Source organism: Panthera uncia, chromosome E3, assembly GCF_023721935.1.
Source record: "Panthera uncia isolate 11264 chromosome E3, Puncia_PCG_1.0, whole genome shotgun sequence".
Classification (NCBI taxonomy): Eukaryota; Metazoa; Chordata; class Mammalia; order Carnivora; family Felidae; genus Panthera; species Panthera uncia.
The window spans coordinates 29,859,765-29,875,233 of record NC_064815.1 but is presented as its reverse complement, the minus strand read 5'-3'; the positions used below and the strand labels follow the sequence as shown (position 1 = coordinate 29,875,233).

At 46.5% G+C, this 15,469-nt stretch overlaps 1 protein-coding gene and 1 long non-coding RNA gene across 3 annotated transcripts; one reads left to right on the top strand and one right to left on the bottom strand.

The window, feature by feature from the left end:
* Positions 1 to 514: 514 nt before the first annotated feature.
* Positions 515 to 11,701, bottom strand: LOC125928315 (uncharacterized). 2 transcript variants are annotated; one of them, XR_007459625.1, is made up of 3 exons: positions 11,615 to 11,701; positions 6,333 to 6,806; positions 515 to 4,025 (listed from the first exon to the last, which is right to left on the bottom strand). It is a non-coding gene; the product is annotated as an uncharacterized LOC125928315 (long non-coding RNA). The 2 variants fall into 2 exon arrangements; XR_007459626.1 differs by lacking the exon at positions 11,615 to 11,701 and adding an exon at positions 8,855 to 8,941.
* Positions 6,805 to 11,737, top strand: LOC125928313 (speedy protein E4-like). Its single transcript, XM_049638967.1, has 6 exons — positions 6,805 to 6,946; positions 7,429 to 7,626; positions 8,266 to 8,324; positions 8,828 to 8,913; positions 11,322 to 11,490; positions 11,653 to 11,737. The coding sequence occupies exons 1-6, from the start codon at positions 6,838 to 6,840 to the stop codon at positions 11,710 to 11,712; spliced, it is 681 nt and encodes a 226-aa protein (XP_049494924.1). The 5' UTR covers positions 6,805 to 6,837; the 3' UTR covers positions 11,713 to 11,737.
* The last annotated feature ends 3,732 nt before the right edge of the window (positions 11,738 to 15,469 follow it).

Here is a 15,469-nt window from a genome sequence, read left to right as displayed (position 1 = left end):
TCCGCCTTCTAAAAATGTATGTAAGCTGGGAGGGCAAATCTGGACCCTATGTTTCCACCTGGGCCAGAAGCAGCAGAGCCCTGCCTTTCAATGTGGCTTCACTTATTAGTGTTGACAATATAAAGCTTTCTATTTTGGGGTGGAGCCACCTGGGTGGCTCAGTTGGTTAAATGTCCGACTCTTGATTTCGGCTCAGGTCACGATCTCACAGTTCATGGGATCAAGCCCCACGTGGGGCTCTGTGCTGACAGTGCGCAGCCTGCTTGGGATTCGCTCTCTCTCCCTCTCTCTCTGCCCTTCACACATTCTCTCTCTCAAAATAAATAAACATTAAAAAAAATAAAGCCTTCTCTTTCTGTATTTGTATAAAATACAAATATTTTCCCAATTCATCATCAATCTTCCTAACTTAATCTTTTACTTTCATTTTCTATCACACGGACATTATTTTTTTGTGTTCAAATCATTCAGGCTCTCCTCACATTTCTCATGTGTTGACATTGTACTTGAAGAAGCCTTTCCCACCCTTAATTTTCTAAGTTGTGGCCTGTGTTTGCTCCTGTTTGTTTTCTTTTCTCTGTAATGTGTCAATTTTATTAAGATACCAGCACCCATCTTCAAGATTTGCAAACCATTCTTGAAGTCTTTCACCCACTTTTTCCCGAAACTAACATATTCACCGTGACCAGGAAATGTGAGAGGCTAAGAAAAAAGTTCAAGTTTCTCATTTGTTTGAAAGAACTTGTTCTTCTCTGAGGCCTCGGGACATGCCTTGCTTTAATGGAATGGTCGCCCGAAGTGTCAGGACAGTAACTGTCAAATCTGAATTCCCTCTTATTCAAAATACGGGTTGGATCAGTTTACAGGGAAGCTGTAATGAAGTAAGACCAACCAGGTGGCTTTAACCACAGAAGTGCATTGTCTCCTGTTCTGGAGGCTGGGAGTCTGAGATCCAGGCGTGGACAGGGCTGGTTCCCTCTGAGGGCGGTGGGGGCGGGTGTGCTCCATCTTCTTTCCTTGGCTTGTAGGTGACCATCTTCTCTCCATGTGTCATCACATTGTCTTACCTCTACTTCAGTGTCTCTGCGTCCAAATTTCCCCTTTTTATAAGGACGCCACCCATACTGAATTAGTGCCCATCCTAATGGCCTCATTTTCTTAGACTTGATTTCCTCCGTAAAGACCTAACCACCAAATAAGATCACATTCTGAAGTACTAGGGGGTTAGGACCTCAACACATGAACAGGGTGGTGGGGACAGGGGCACACAATTCACCCACAGCATTCGTGTACCCGGTCACATCAAATTCACTACAAGCGCTTTCTCACTGCTTTGCTTATGCTGTGGGAAAGGCCCTTAAAGATCATCTTATCTACACCTTTTATTTTATAGATGAAGAAATGGGGGCTTGGAAGGAGGAAGGATTTGCCCAAGGGCACATACTAGTTTATAATAGAACTACTTTCCCATTCCCCATCCCCACCTCCATCTTTTGATAGGCACGTCATACTAACTGGCTTATGTCCTCCAGATTGTCTGGGCAGATGGAGAAGAGAATGGGATGAATGGGATATAGGACTTGAATCAGAGCAGTCGAGGTGAAACCTGGGATCCTGCTTCAGTCTTTTGAGTTTCACATCCTTTGTTTCTCAAAGACAAAACTCAGGGGCGCCTGGGTGGCTCAGCTGGTTAAGCACCTGACTCTTGATTTCAGCTCAGGTCATGATCTCATGGTTTGTGAGTTCGAGCCCTGTGTTGGGCTCTGTGCTGACAGCATGAAGCCTGCTGGGTATTCTCTTTCTCCTCTCTCTCTGCCCCTCCCCCAATGTCTGTCTGTCTCTTTCTCTCTCAAATAAATTAATTTTTAAAAAGGACAAATCCCAGAACCCTGTCTTCTCAACTCAACAAAGAAAATGAGACAATCCTCCTGAAAATGCCTTATAAAGGATAATTCTTTATCTCAAAACAAGATTTGAAACCATAAATGGGCACATTGGTGTGTAGATAACATTTTATAGCACTTAAGAGAGGCAATGATATCAGACTACAACTAACATGATTTTAGGACCCACTGAGAGCGTGTCAGACATGGTGGAGGGGAGCATAAAAGTTAAAGACCAAGGGGCGCCTGGGTGGCTCAGTCAGTTGAGTGTCTGACTTTGGCTCAGGTTATGATCTCCCGGTTCATGGGTTCGAGCCCTGCATCAGGCTCTGTGCTGACAGTTCAGCTTCAGATCTGTGTCTCCCTCTCTCTCTCTGACCCTCTCCCACTTGCACTCTGTCTCTCTCTCAAAAAGAAATAAACATTAAAAATCTGTAAATAAATTTAACACAGTGTTTAAAACTTGACATGTAATTGTTAAAAAAAAAAAAGTTAAAGACTTTAATGATTAGCTTCTGACACCAGATCTTAGAGGTCAGTATCAAGAATCTCATCCCATCTCCCCATCCCAGACACTCTGTGTCGTCTTCCTAGGGGTTTCTCTAGGTCTTACAGGTCACAGGAGGGAAGTACAGAGACCATCACTCAGTAGAGAATGACAGGCCAGGGTGAGCAGCCCCTGGCGAGACAGGACTTCATAGTGGAGAGAGCAGTTTTTCACCAATACATGCACAGTCACTCAGGATGAACTCTGCTCATGGGTCTATGTATCCAAATCGGCACCCAGGCTGCTGGACAGGTTGTCACCAATAAACTGGCCAGAGGATTGAAGGCTGGTTCCAAAGGACCCCTCAGCCTTGGACTCAAGGCCTGGCCGTGGTCTTGGCATGTCAGGTATAGATCATGGCTTATTTCATGCAAGTGTGGCTTTGCTTTCTTTAGGACCCCCATTGCCCTGGGGCGCCTGGGTGGCTCAGTCAAACATCTGACTCTGGATATTGTGATCTCACTGTCACGGGATCAAGCCCCATGTTGGGCTCTGTGCTGAGCGTGGAGTCTGCTTGAGATTCTCTCTTTGTCTGCCCCTCCCCCACTCACTCTCTCTCTCAAAATAAATAAACTTAAAAAAAAAAAAAAAAGGATCCCTATTACCCTGACCTGGGTGGCATGTCCCACAGAGAGATTTCCAAATCTGAATGTGCATCAGTAAATAAGTTAGGGGCGCCTGGATGGCTGAGTCAGTTAAGTGACTGACTCTTGATTTCAGCTCAGGTCATGATCTCAAGGTTCGTGAGTTTGAGCCCTGTACTGGGTTCCGTACTGATGGTGTGGAGCCTGCTTGGGATCCTGTTTCTTCCTCCCTCTCTGCCCCTCACCAGCTTGCTCCTTCTCTCTCAAAATAAATAAATAAACTTTAAAAAGTAAAATAAAAAACAATAAGTTAAAGTGGGCCCTACCCCAGTTCTGTTGAACTAGAACCAATGAGGCTGGATCTGGTATCTGTATCTCAGTTACTTTCCCCATGTGGTCCTCACGCCAGAAGGACTGCATTTGCAAAGCACTTCTGTTTCATCCTGCCAGTATTTCTGCAGTAGCTACAGCCACTGTTATATTAAACTGCCTCCACGGGGGGAAGAGACAGAGAAGAAGTAACAGTTTGCTCTTCCCCGTCTGAGCTGTTTAGCCCATTTTTGGGCAATGTACCAACAGTGTATCTTAGGATGGGCCCTGCCTAACTGTGGAACATCCAGACAAGGTGGTGGGGGAGAAAGGACTACGCAAACTGTCTTGAAGAATCCCCTTCCTCAAAGTAATCCAGGCTTTCATGGCACAGAAGAGAAACTTGAATAGGGACAGAGTATCTGCCTTCTAGTATTGGGAAGCTAGCTTCATCAGGAGGAAGAGTGGCCTTCCATTTTGTTATGGAAGGACCCAACCAGCTATGATGGCTGAAAGCACCATGAATGAAATTTAAGTGCAAACTGGCTTCCTAGGAGTTGAACTTCTCCAGGGATGAGTCATGTGTCCTTCACACAGCAGTGCCTCTTCCACCAGTGGGGACCTGTGGGAGGGCCCCAGGCCCAAGGATACTGTGCAGGAACCCCAAGGATGTCTGCATGCTCTCTGAGACCTCGTCCAAGTCTGAAAGTTGACGATTGCAAACAAAGGAGACGCTCAGTCCCTGTGCCTTGGATCAACTACTTTCTAACGATCTCGGCCTTATTCAGGTAAAACCGACAAAAAGTGGAAAGATATTTAAAGCGTGCATCCAGGCGATTTGATATATGTATCCACCATGAAAGGATTCTTCCCATCCAGTTAATTAACATGTCGATCACCTCACATGCTCACCTTTTTTGGGGTTAGAACACTTAAGTTCTTAGCAAATTTCACTTATACAACACAGCGTTATCAACTGTGGTTCCCATGTTTTATTTGAGATCCTTAGACCTCATTCATCTTATCACTGAAAGTCCGCACCCTGGCAAACCTCTCTTTTACCTTCTGTTTCTATGAGTTTGACCTTTTTTTTTTTTTTTAAGATTCCACACATAAAGGATACCACGCAGTATTTCTCTTTCTCTGTCTAGCTTATTTCACTCAGCACAATGCCCTCGAGGTCCATCCGTGTTGTCACAAATGGCAGGATATCCCTCAGGTCTCCATGCATGTACCTTACACCTTCTTTAGCCATGCATCCGTTGATGGACACAGGTTATCTTGGCTGTTGTGAGTAATGCTGCAGTGAACACAGGAGGGCAGACATCTCTTTAATATCCTGCTTTCATTTTCTCTCGGTATATACCCAGAAGTGGGGTTGTGGGATCATATGGTAGTTCTGTGTTGAGAACCCTCCACATTGTTTTCTGGGTGAACTGATTTGACTTCACTTATGCCTGGGTGGGGCTAATTAGAAATACGTAAGTGATGAAAATACAAAATAAAACTCTAGGCCCATCCTGAATAACAGATGTGCTTCTCATCGAAGTTCAAACAGCGGATGGAAAGCAGGACTCAGAGCCAAGATGTGGAAACGACCCAGGTGTCCATCAACAGATGGATGAACTAAATGTGGTATGTAAATACATATGTGTATCATATTGTTATTATATTATTATGAAAGGAACATGCAAAAACATGTAGACACACGATGGCTGTTACGCATCCTTAAGAGGAAGAGAACTGTGACATGCTAGAACATGGATGAGGCTTGAGGACATTTTGTTGAATGAAATAAGTCAGAAACGAATGGACAAACACTGCACGCTTCCATGATGGGGGGTACCTGGAAGTGGCCGTGTCCATAGAGACAGAAAGTAGGACGGTGGTTGCCAGGGGCTGGGGCGGGGTGGGGGAAGGTGGGGAGGTGGTCCTTACCGGGTGCAGAGTTGCAGCTTCAGGCAAGATAAAAAAGTTCTGGAGACGGATGGTGCTGAGGGCAGCGCAATAGCACAATAATGTATGTGTGCCTCATGCCACTGAATTATACCGTTAAAAATGGTTAAAATGATGAATTTTATGTTATGTTATTTTACCGAAGAAAGAAAGAGAGAAAGAAAGAAAGAAAGAAAGAAAGAAAGAAAGAAAGAAAGAAAAAGGAAGGAAGGAAGGAAAGAAAGGAAGGAAGGAAGAAAGAAAAGAAAGAAAGAAGAAAGAAAAAGAAAAAAAGAAAGAAAGAAAGAAAAGGAAGGAAGGAAGGAAGGAAGAAAGAAAGGAAAAGGAAGGAAAGGGAAGGGAAGGGACAGGAGGGAAGGAGAGGGGAGAGAGGGTAGGTGAGAGAAGGGAGGGGAGGGGAGGGGAGGGAAGGGAAAGGAAAGGAAAGGAAAGGAAAGGAAAGGAAAGGAAAGGAAAGGAAAGGAAGAAAGGGCAAGTCTCAGATGCCCGGGTGAGAAGCAGAGGTAGGAGGTAGGTAGGAGGAAGGAGGTTCAGACGACACTTCCTCTGATACCACAGGGACAACCAGTTGGCCATCCGCATTACTACATCCATACTTTCATGCGTCTCCCCACCTCAATAAAACAGATTCTGTCCTGGCGATTTTTCCATTTAGTCTTCTTGTGCGTGTGCCATTTTCTTCTTAGGATACACAAATGGTAGTGAAATTTCTGGGTCAGGAGTGATACACATGCTCACAAACTTTATCTGCAGACCGGAGCTGATTAATGGCAACTGACGGGCAGGTTTGGAGCGACCCATAGACTTCAGAAACTGTAGACACCATTTGAAGCGTGTGTGAGCACGCTTCAAACAGTCTCCCCAAAAAGTCTCTCGGGCTTGGTAGAGCATGAGTGTCCCTCCAGCCCAGAATCGCATCAGTAAACATAGTGTCAGTAAACATCGAGCACAGGAGCTCTGTCAAATTCGGCATTTTGAACTAGCTTTTAACCCAACAAATCAATGTCCCTGGGACCTTCTTTACATACTGATTTCACTCTCACAAGGTCTTACCTTCCTGCTAAATTTCCTTGTTGGCTTCCTCCCTCTCCCGCCAGACTGCGCCTTGAAATAGGAGTAGAGGGGTGGAGAGAGTCTGACATGGTTCAAGTTTAGCGTGGAGGGAGCCTGGCATCTGCTGGAGAGTGGTCCAGACTCTGGAGGACAGTTCTGGAGGACGGTCCAAGGCTGGGTTGGCGGCAGGAGATATCCTTTACCCCGATCTCCAAAGTGGACACCTGTCTGGCAGTTACGCGTGTTTTCCTTCAAACTGGTTGCCAGGCTGGAATGACCGATGACATCAGAGGCTTCTGACCTTCCTGATTGGAAGGATCAAACTCCATACTGCTTAGCAGCGGAGGTGGACAACAGCATCTTCTCAGAGCTTTTCTTCACTTCCAGCTTTTCCCCAGCTTAGAGAAGTGATAACGGGCTTGTGTTCAGCCAGAATCCAGAAGAGGAGTTTGAGCAGGACACAATCTAAGTTTTCTGGAAGGGAAGAAAGAGTTTGGGAGAAATCATGGCCGGTTGTCAACCGTGTTCCCGGTCTGAGGACCAGAGCCCACAGCCCAGCTCCTCAGGGTACCCCCTGGAGGCAGTAAGGGGTGAAGAAAGGCCAGGACCATCAGGTGAGGAAGCAGGAGGAAGAAGGGACTTGAGAGTGTTGACTAGGAAGGAGGAAGGGGTACAGAAGTCAGAAAGGAGCATGTGAGTAGGGTTTGTGTGACAGGAGAGATTCAGAGAACCAGGACCTAAGGACAAGGATATCCCCATGGAAGGAAAACCTGGGGGGCAAGGAAGGAGGGTCAGAAGATGAGATCCTCAAATGAGATAAAGGAGGAGAGGAAATTATTCCACTATTCCATTATTCCAATGGGAGAAATTAACTATAATGAGGAAGAGTTTCGAGGACAGGGGATGGAACAGTGGCAAAGATGAATGGGGGTGGATATCAACAAGGCAGAAAGATGGAAAGATGGTTTGGGAGAGGCCAATAGTCTCTGAGGTCGGAGAGAATGAGGGGAGGTTTGGGTTGCGGAGGGGCTTGGGTGACCAATGGCTGAATCCCAAAGACAGAAGCTTTATATTGGAGCCTGGTTTGTTCACTCAGCCCCCCGGGTAGACCCCCATCCCCCGCCTCCCTCCCGTGGCTGGAAGAGGAGAAGGGAGGAGTCAGAGGAGGAGACAGCCCCAGGGGCTGAGGACGTCTGGGTCGTGGAGACGCTATGTGGACTCAAGATGAAGCTGAAGAGACAGCGGTTGTCTTCAGTGCTGCCTGAGCACCATGAGGTTTTCAACAGGCTGCTGGGTAGGCAGAGCACCCTCCAATCCTATCCTTTCTTTTTTTTCCTTAAAAAACAAGAAACTTCCAATGCCTACACTTTTCCAATGGAAAAGAATTCTCTGCTAGCTGCTGAGCTCTGTCTCCATCCTTGGAGGACCCCACATTGATCCTCATCAGGGACACTTAAAAACGACAGAGGATTAGGTGACACTTGGAGAAAGCTCTGTCTTTGGGACAAGAAACCTTGGTTTTGGTCATGCCCCTGGGACATCTCAGCTCTTAGTGGCCTTTTGAAACTAAATGCCGTCATCTGTGTGAAGGGGGATGACAGGCCATCTTTGTACCCTGAGGTCACTGTCAAATGAGAAAATGATGGTGAATGACTCTATGGTCTCTATGGTCCCTGCAGCAGTACGTGATAATGACAGAGCACCACTGTTTACTTAAGATCCGAATCCTACCTCTCTCTTGGCCACCCCGCAAGGATACCACCATATTTTCTTGGCCAGGGAGTGGTCTCCTCTCACCTCTGCCCATCAGCCTCACCCTTGGCCACATCCTACAAGCTCCCCCAGGGGAAGCATCATTCTCCTCTTCACTCTGGAATGTTCCCACACTAACCCAGTTCTGGTTCCCAACCTAACACATGCCTTCTTCTCACAGAAGATCCTGTCATTAAAAGATTCCTGGCCTGGGACAAAAACCTGAGGGTATCTGACAAGGTATCGTCTGTCACTCTCCACTAAGATGTACTCCCGCTCGCTCCAACGTCTGTCCCGGGGCAGGCGGATGCCTTCTGAACCCTCAGCTCTCCTTCTCTCTCCAACCTGATGCTGCCTACACTTCCCTCCAGGCGCCTCATGGTTTCTTGCAGATCCTCTGGGATCTGAACCCTTGTTGTGGCTCTCTGGCTGTTGTCACCTTAAGTCCCCTCTCCTCTCAGCTCCTGGGGGCTCCCCTTTGCTCCAGCTTATCAAAGACCCTCCTGAGGCTGGCTATCCTAAAGACAAGCCCCCAAAACAGCAGAGCGAGCCACCCTGGGAGCACCAGAAATTCACCCCTTGACTTCCTGGGTTTGCAGCCAACCTTCTGATACCAAATAAGCAGGTTCAGCCGACATGTGGGAGCATGAGCACCTGCTGAGGCCTTCCACGTCCTGCCCCCACTCTTCTCCCTCCCCTAGGACGTGACCCCTGTCTTATGGCTTTTTTCCTCTCCCCATCAGTATCTCCTGTCTATGGTCATAGCTTACTTCAGCCGTGCTGGCCTCTTCTCCTGGCAGTTCCAGCGAATCCACTTCTTCCTAGCACTGTGAGTATTTTGCCTCGGCCGTCAGTGCTACTCAACACCCTGTGACGATGGAGGGGAGAAGTGGGACTCTGGCCTTCATCTGTTGTTTTCAAGCTTATTTATTTACTTTGAGGGGGGAGAGCCAGAGAGGGAGGGAGAGAGAGAGAATCCCAAGCAGGCTCCACGCTGTGGGCACAGAGCCCATCGCGGGGCACAAACTCACAAACCACGAGATCACGACCTGAGCCAAAATCAAGAGTCAGATGCTTAACTGACTGAGCCACCCAGGCGCCCCTCATCTATTTTTTTAAACCTGTTTGTAACTGATTATTTTTTTAATCTGTTTTTTTTAAACTGTTTAGTCTGTGTATGAAAACGATAGGATTATAGCATAGCGTTTTTTATACTTTTCTTTCTAAACACAAATAACCCTAACATCAGTTAAGAGACTGAAGAATAGAAAACATAAAGCCATCCGAAGGGGAGAGAAGGAAGGAAGTGTACTGCCCTGCCCCAAGCCAAGAGCGAAGCCCAAGTGACATCCATCATTGTCTTCCTCTCCGCATTCCCTGCACAAATGCTTCAGTTCAGGCCCTCAGCACTCAGCACAGACCTACCGTAAACACTCCTGCTGGTGTCTTACAAGGCTGTCCCCAAGCCAGCGGGTGTTATGTGCCTCAAGTCCTTCCAAAGCACCCTTCTCTTGCTTCATCTTCCAACTTCGCCGGCCAGTGGCGCTCTTGGGCAAGGCCAGAGCTCCCAGTTTGGATCCAACCCTCTCCACCCAACCTGCCAAGTACCTTTCCCTCTGTTTCTATATTGCGGTTTCTGTCTAGCTGATTTTACACATGCACCTGAAGAAAATGACCTGTCCTCAAGGTTGATTCCAACTCCCAAATCTTCAGATGCTCCCCTGACCTCTCTGACTTTTGTACCTGAGTAGCGCTTCTGTTAAAATCTTAGCCTCATAGGGCACTGAGGTGACTCAGTCAGTTGAGCATTTGGCTCAGGTCATGATCTCATGGTTCAGGAGTTTGAGCCCCACATCCGGCTCTGTGCTGTCCCCACAGAGCCTGCTTGGGATCCTCTGTACCCCCATCTCTCTGCCCTTGCCCCACTCACATTTTCTTTCTCTCTCTCTCTCAGAAATAAATGAACATTAAAAAAACATTTTCAGGGAGCTTGCGTGGCTCAGTTGGTTAAGCGTCCGACTTCGGGTCACGTCATGATCTCGTAGTATGTGAGTCCAAGACCCATGTCATGCTCTGTGCTGACAGCTCAGAGCCTGGAGCCTGCAGCCTCCTTCAGATTCCATGTTTCCCTCTCCCTCTGCCCCTCCCCCACTCATTCTCTCTCTCACTCCCCGCCCCCTGTCTGTCTCTCTCTCTCTCAAAAATACACATTAAAAAACATTTTCAAAAAATAATCCTAGTCTTATGGATATTTTGGACTATAGTTATTTAAAAAATATATTTAATGTTTATTTTTGAGAGAGAGAGAGAGAGAGAGAGAGAGAGAGAGCATGAGCAGGGGAGGGGCAGAGAGAGACAGAGGCAGAATCTGAAACAGGTTCCAGGCTCTGAGCTGTCAGCACAGAGCCTGACGCGGGGCTCTATCTCACAAGGTGAGCTGTGAGATCGTGACCTGAGCCAAAGTCTGATGCTTAACTGACTGAGCCACCCAGGTGCCCCTGGACTATAGTTATTTCTTATCCAGCCCCCACACCCCCTTCCCCAGTCCCATTAGACTAGACACCTGTTGAAGGCAGGTCTTGTCAAAATACCTCCACACTCTCCTCTCCAAACACTCAACACAATCCCTTCCATTCTGCAAATGTTTAAGCTATTTTAAACCAATGAGGTAATCAGTATTGCACTTGACCATGAGAGAAAGCATTCATTCATTCACTCATTCATTCACTGAACAAAAACTCCCCAAGTGTATCTTACGTGCCAAGGACCATGAGGCGATGAGAAGAAGGATGGGGAGAATGCATGTTGAACTAATGCATCCACATGAACCAAGTCCTACATTAGTCATTTGGTAGGAAAGCCACTTTCTGCAGAAATAGAGTGGACTCAGCTCCTGGCCGCGGGAACTGTGTATGTCCCCAGTCCACACAGGGAGACAGGTGTGTGCACAGACACGGTGAAGGGCAAGGGGCGGGCATGGGGTTGGGAACACAGGGCAGGACGTGCCCACCGGCTTCCCTGCTGAGTTCTGTCTTGTCATCACGGTGGGAGACGTCTCTGCCCAGCAGTGCCTTCCTGGTGACTGGGTGGCATCTGGAGACATTGGGTAGTGAGCAGCCTGTGTCCTTTCTGGGAAGCTGAGCTTGGGTGTGTGTGTGTGTGTGTGTGTGTGTGTGTGTGGTGGGGGGGGGTCCTGCCTGTCCTGCTCCTGACCAGCAACCTGACATCTCTCTCCAGCTACCTGGCCAATGATATGGAAGAAGATAACCAGGCCCCCAAACAGGCCATCTTTTCATTCCTGTACGGGAAGAACCGCTCCCAGCGTCCCTTGTTTCACAAACTGCGGTTTCAATTCATCCGATCCATGGGCTGGAAGACCAGGGTGTCCCGGGAAGAGTGTGAGGAGGTGGGTGGGCTGTGGGGACTTGGGGGGGTGGTGCCCAGTGGGAGACAGAGGGGAACACGGAGGGACACGGGATTCGGGATGAGAAAGAATGAAAGCCTGGACGGTGGCAGGGAGGGGGGCCTACCTGGAGGTTGTCTGCTCAGGGGGCCGTCTGTCATCCAGATCCAGGCTTTTGATCCAGAGCTGTGGGTGTGGGGGCGAGATCGCACCCTCATGCCCTAGAGTTCCCGGGACCACGGAGGCCTGAGGTCATCGGCCTGAGAGAAGGTAGGTCTGTGTCCTCAAGGGTACAGGCAGAATGATTTATTGTCCACTTAGGAACTCGGAGGAGTCTAATTGCTGGACGCATGCTCATTGCCCCCCATCCCACACATCAGCCTTCCACACACTGTGAAGTGGGGGCGGCCACACAGCCAGACGCTGACTCACGTCCCAGCCACGAGCTGACAACCACACACCAGGCATGACCTCAGGGAGATATGTGGGTGCCAGACCTCAGGAAAACCAGTTTGTCACAGAGGCACGGACTTGGCTGAAATAACTGCATCCAAAGCAATTGGGCCTGGATGAGAGTTTTGACGACATGTTGATTTTTTTGTGTCAAATAGGAAAGTTTCTAATTTTTCCGTATATTGTGTTTTGACTTTCTCGTTTTAACTCATTTTTGGCCTTTAATCCCTGAGAGACTATTAACTCTAGGGATTTACTTACAACAAAATAAATGTCTAACAATACGATATTTGATGGAAACAGCCTACCTGTCCAGTAATAAAAGATAAATTATGACTAGCTATGTCTTCATCCAAATTTGCTTTCGAGCAAGTTGCTTATGGCCAGACCACATATGTGTTCTTCACCTCACCTGGCCCACTTCCAGAACAGTCTCTTATCTTGTTCAATCACACGTTTCCCCTCAGGTTTATGGTCAATCTTGACCATAAACAAAACAAACAAACAAAAGTTTGTCAGAACGAGTGAAGGTTAAGGAATACCAGTTTCAGCATGGCTTATTGTGATCGACACATAGTGACAGATTTGGGCAGAGGATTAAGTAAAGATGTGGTCCGAATTGTGCGAACTGGCTCTCTTAGTCTGTTCAGGCTCCTATAACAAAGTACCACAGACTTACGAACAGCAGACACTTCTTTCTCACAGTTGGGAGACTGGGAGGCTGAGAGCAAGATGCCAGACCGTTTTCTGGGCTGCAGACTGCCACCTTCTCGCTGTGTCCTCACCACCTTCTCGCTGCGTCTTCACACAGCGGAAAGGGAGAGCTAGCTCCCTGGGGTCTCTTTTATCAGGGCACTAGTCTCATTTATGAGGCCTCCACTCATGACCTAATCATCTCCCAAAGGTGCCACGTTCTAACACCATCACCTTTTGGGTTAGGATCTCAACATGTTAATTTGGCGGGGGAGGGTGGACACAGGCACTCGGGCCATATAGCACTGACCAAATTTAGGACTAACTGCTTTGGTTAAACATTAGGATTCAGGGTTCAAATGGGAGGTTAGGCATCTGGTCTCATGGTTCATGATGTTGTTGTGTTGGTGATGTTTGTAGTATGGTTATTAGTTCAGACCGTAAGAAGCACAAAAGGACCAAGGTGAGCATTGAGTCTAAAGCAACATTCTCTCCTGTTTGTATTACTCCCTGAGAAGAATCACCTAGAGTCCTGGCTACAGCGCATGTAGATAACTGGGCCTGACCTTCACCATAGTAAGACATTTTTGGAGGCAGGGTCCCCAAAGACCAAGGATCAAAATTGAAAATGAACTGAGGTTTAGAATGAAGGATTAAAGATAAAAATGGATTTATAAATCAGCCTAAACTCTGATTACAATTGACTGGGAATGTGAATAATCTTTTCTAACTGGAGACTTGCCTCCTTGCAATCAATCGGACATCCTCTTTTTCTCTCAATTTCAGAGCCCAGGGGAGATGCAGGTTTTCAGCAGGAAGTCCATCCGGATGCTAATGACAGGCCTGAGGAAGGAAGAGAGGAGTCTCTTGTACAGATAATCTGGAAGAACCTAGAACCTTCTAGAATGAGCTGAATAGAGTTATCACACTGTACTCCTAGGAGTTGGGGGCATGTCTAGGAGTCCATGGAAGGACAATGAGAAACCGGGGTTTTGTTCAGGGTCTGTCCCTTCCCAGGGCACCACCAAATATTTCAGATTGTTTTAATTCAAATCTCCTCTGAGGTAGAAGTTGGAGGGCCCGTTTTTTATGCACTGGGACACAGATTAGGAGGGAAGTACTTCAAAAATGTAAAATTAGAGCCAAAGGATTGTTTGTGATAGATAGCCTAACAATATGCCATAAATTTCATTGGTTTATTTTGAAAGTCTTGCCCTTAGAATGATTATATTTATTTTTATACTCTATGTTTATGTATTTATTTTAAATAGTTCTGAAATAGTCATACTTTTCAAAACATGCTGTTCCTACAAAGTTTGTGATGAGATTACAGGTGTTACATGTATGTAAATATAATTTTCTTTACATTTTCAGGATAGGTTTTGTGTTATTATATTTATATAATATATCAATTATAAGCAGATGGATAGTTCTCTCAAGTTCTTGTAACTACATTTTTAATTGACATTTACTCTTCATTATTCAACTGTGAGAATTCAGTTGTAATTTTTTAACTTGCCTTGATGACATATTTGTATGTTATTTTAGATTATTAAAGAGGATACCACAGTGTGTATCTTGGGGAAACATAATAAAGATAAAAAGTCTTCTTACCTTCATGATGTTCATAGTCATCCCAAGTCTGCCCTACCTGTTTGCTGTCAAATGATAATGTTGCTTAATGGGGTTGTGATCACTCAACCACATTTCGTAACTCTGAAAAATAATTCTGAGTTATTTTTCACATGGAAAAAAGCAATAGAAGACAAGGCAAATCCTGAGCTAGAGTTCTAAAGCCGGAAAACAAGGAGAAGATACTGAGGGAGGAAATGGGGAAGAAAGAAGGAAGATAGTACTATGGGGACCTAGATCTGAAAGTCACAATGAAGGCAAGGTGACTCAGCAAGATATGCATTCCCAGAGATGGTCCATGGCAAACACACCCACAGGTGCAAGGGAACACACGCAGTGTTCATTATTTTAATCATAAGGGGAGTCCTTTTCACAACCTCCAATTCCAGTTTACTGTGGTAGAAGGAAGATCCTTTGTGATGAAAAAGGAACAACTGAAAAGAAGTGAAAGTTTTGGAGAACTTTCTGAGAAGCACGAGAAGGTAAGAGGGGCTAAAGCTGACAAATCAGATAGGCATGGAGAAGAAAGAGCTAATAACACGAATCCTGAATATTGGAGGAAACCATCTAGGGACGTGGTAGCACCAGAGAATACTGGGACTGTCCAAAATACCAAGCTTCAGTGTCCCCAGGGCACACCACCCTCCTGGCACATAGATGTATATCACCAGTCAGGAAGCTCACCTGAGCCTCGGTGACCAGAGTTTGTATTGGGGTTTCATTATGCAAAGTATGATTAATTCTATCACTGGCCATACATTGAACTCAATCTCCAGCCCCCTGCCTTCCCCCAGAGACTGAGCTGATATCATGTGGTTCAAAGCCCCAACCTTGTTGGTCTTTCTGGCATGGCTGGCTCCTATCCTGAGTCACCTTGTGAGCATAAACTCAGTTTTGGTCCAAGAGGCCCATGATGAGTAACAGACACTGCTAGCATTCAGGAAATTCCAAAGATTTAGAGGCTCTCTCCCAGGAACCAGGGACAGGGACAAGATAAATTCTTTTTTTTTATTTTTAATTTTTTAATTTACATCCATGTTATTAGCATATAGTGCAACAATGATTTCAGGAGCAGATTCCTTAATGCCCCTTGCCCATTTAGCCCATCCCCCCTCCCACAAGCCCTCCAGTAACCCTCTGTTTGTTCTCCATATGTAAGAGTCTCTTATGTTTTTTCCCCCTCCCTGTTTTTATATTATTTTTG

Coding starts and splice junctions, on each gene's coding strand:
- LOC125928313 (XM_049638967.1), top strand. CDS start 6,838: ATGGCCGGTTGTCAACCGTGTTCCCGGTCTGAGGACCAGAGCCCACAG. Junction 6,947..7,428: donor AGAAAGGCCAGGACCATCAG/GTGAGGAAGCAG, acceptor TTGTTCACTCAG/CCCCCCGGGTAGACCCCCAT. Junction 11,491..11,652: donor CCCGGGAAGAGTGTGAGGAG/GTGGGTGGGCTG, acceptor TCTGTCATCCAG/ATCCAGGCTTTTGATCCAGA.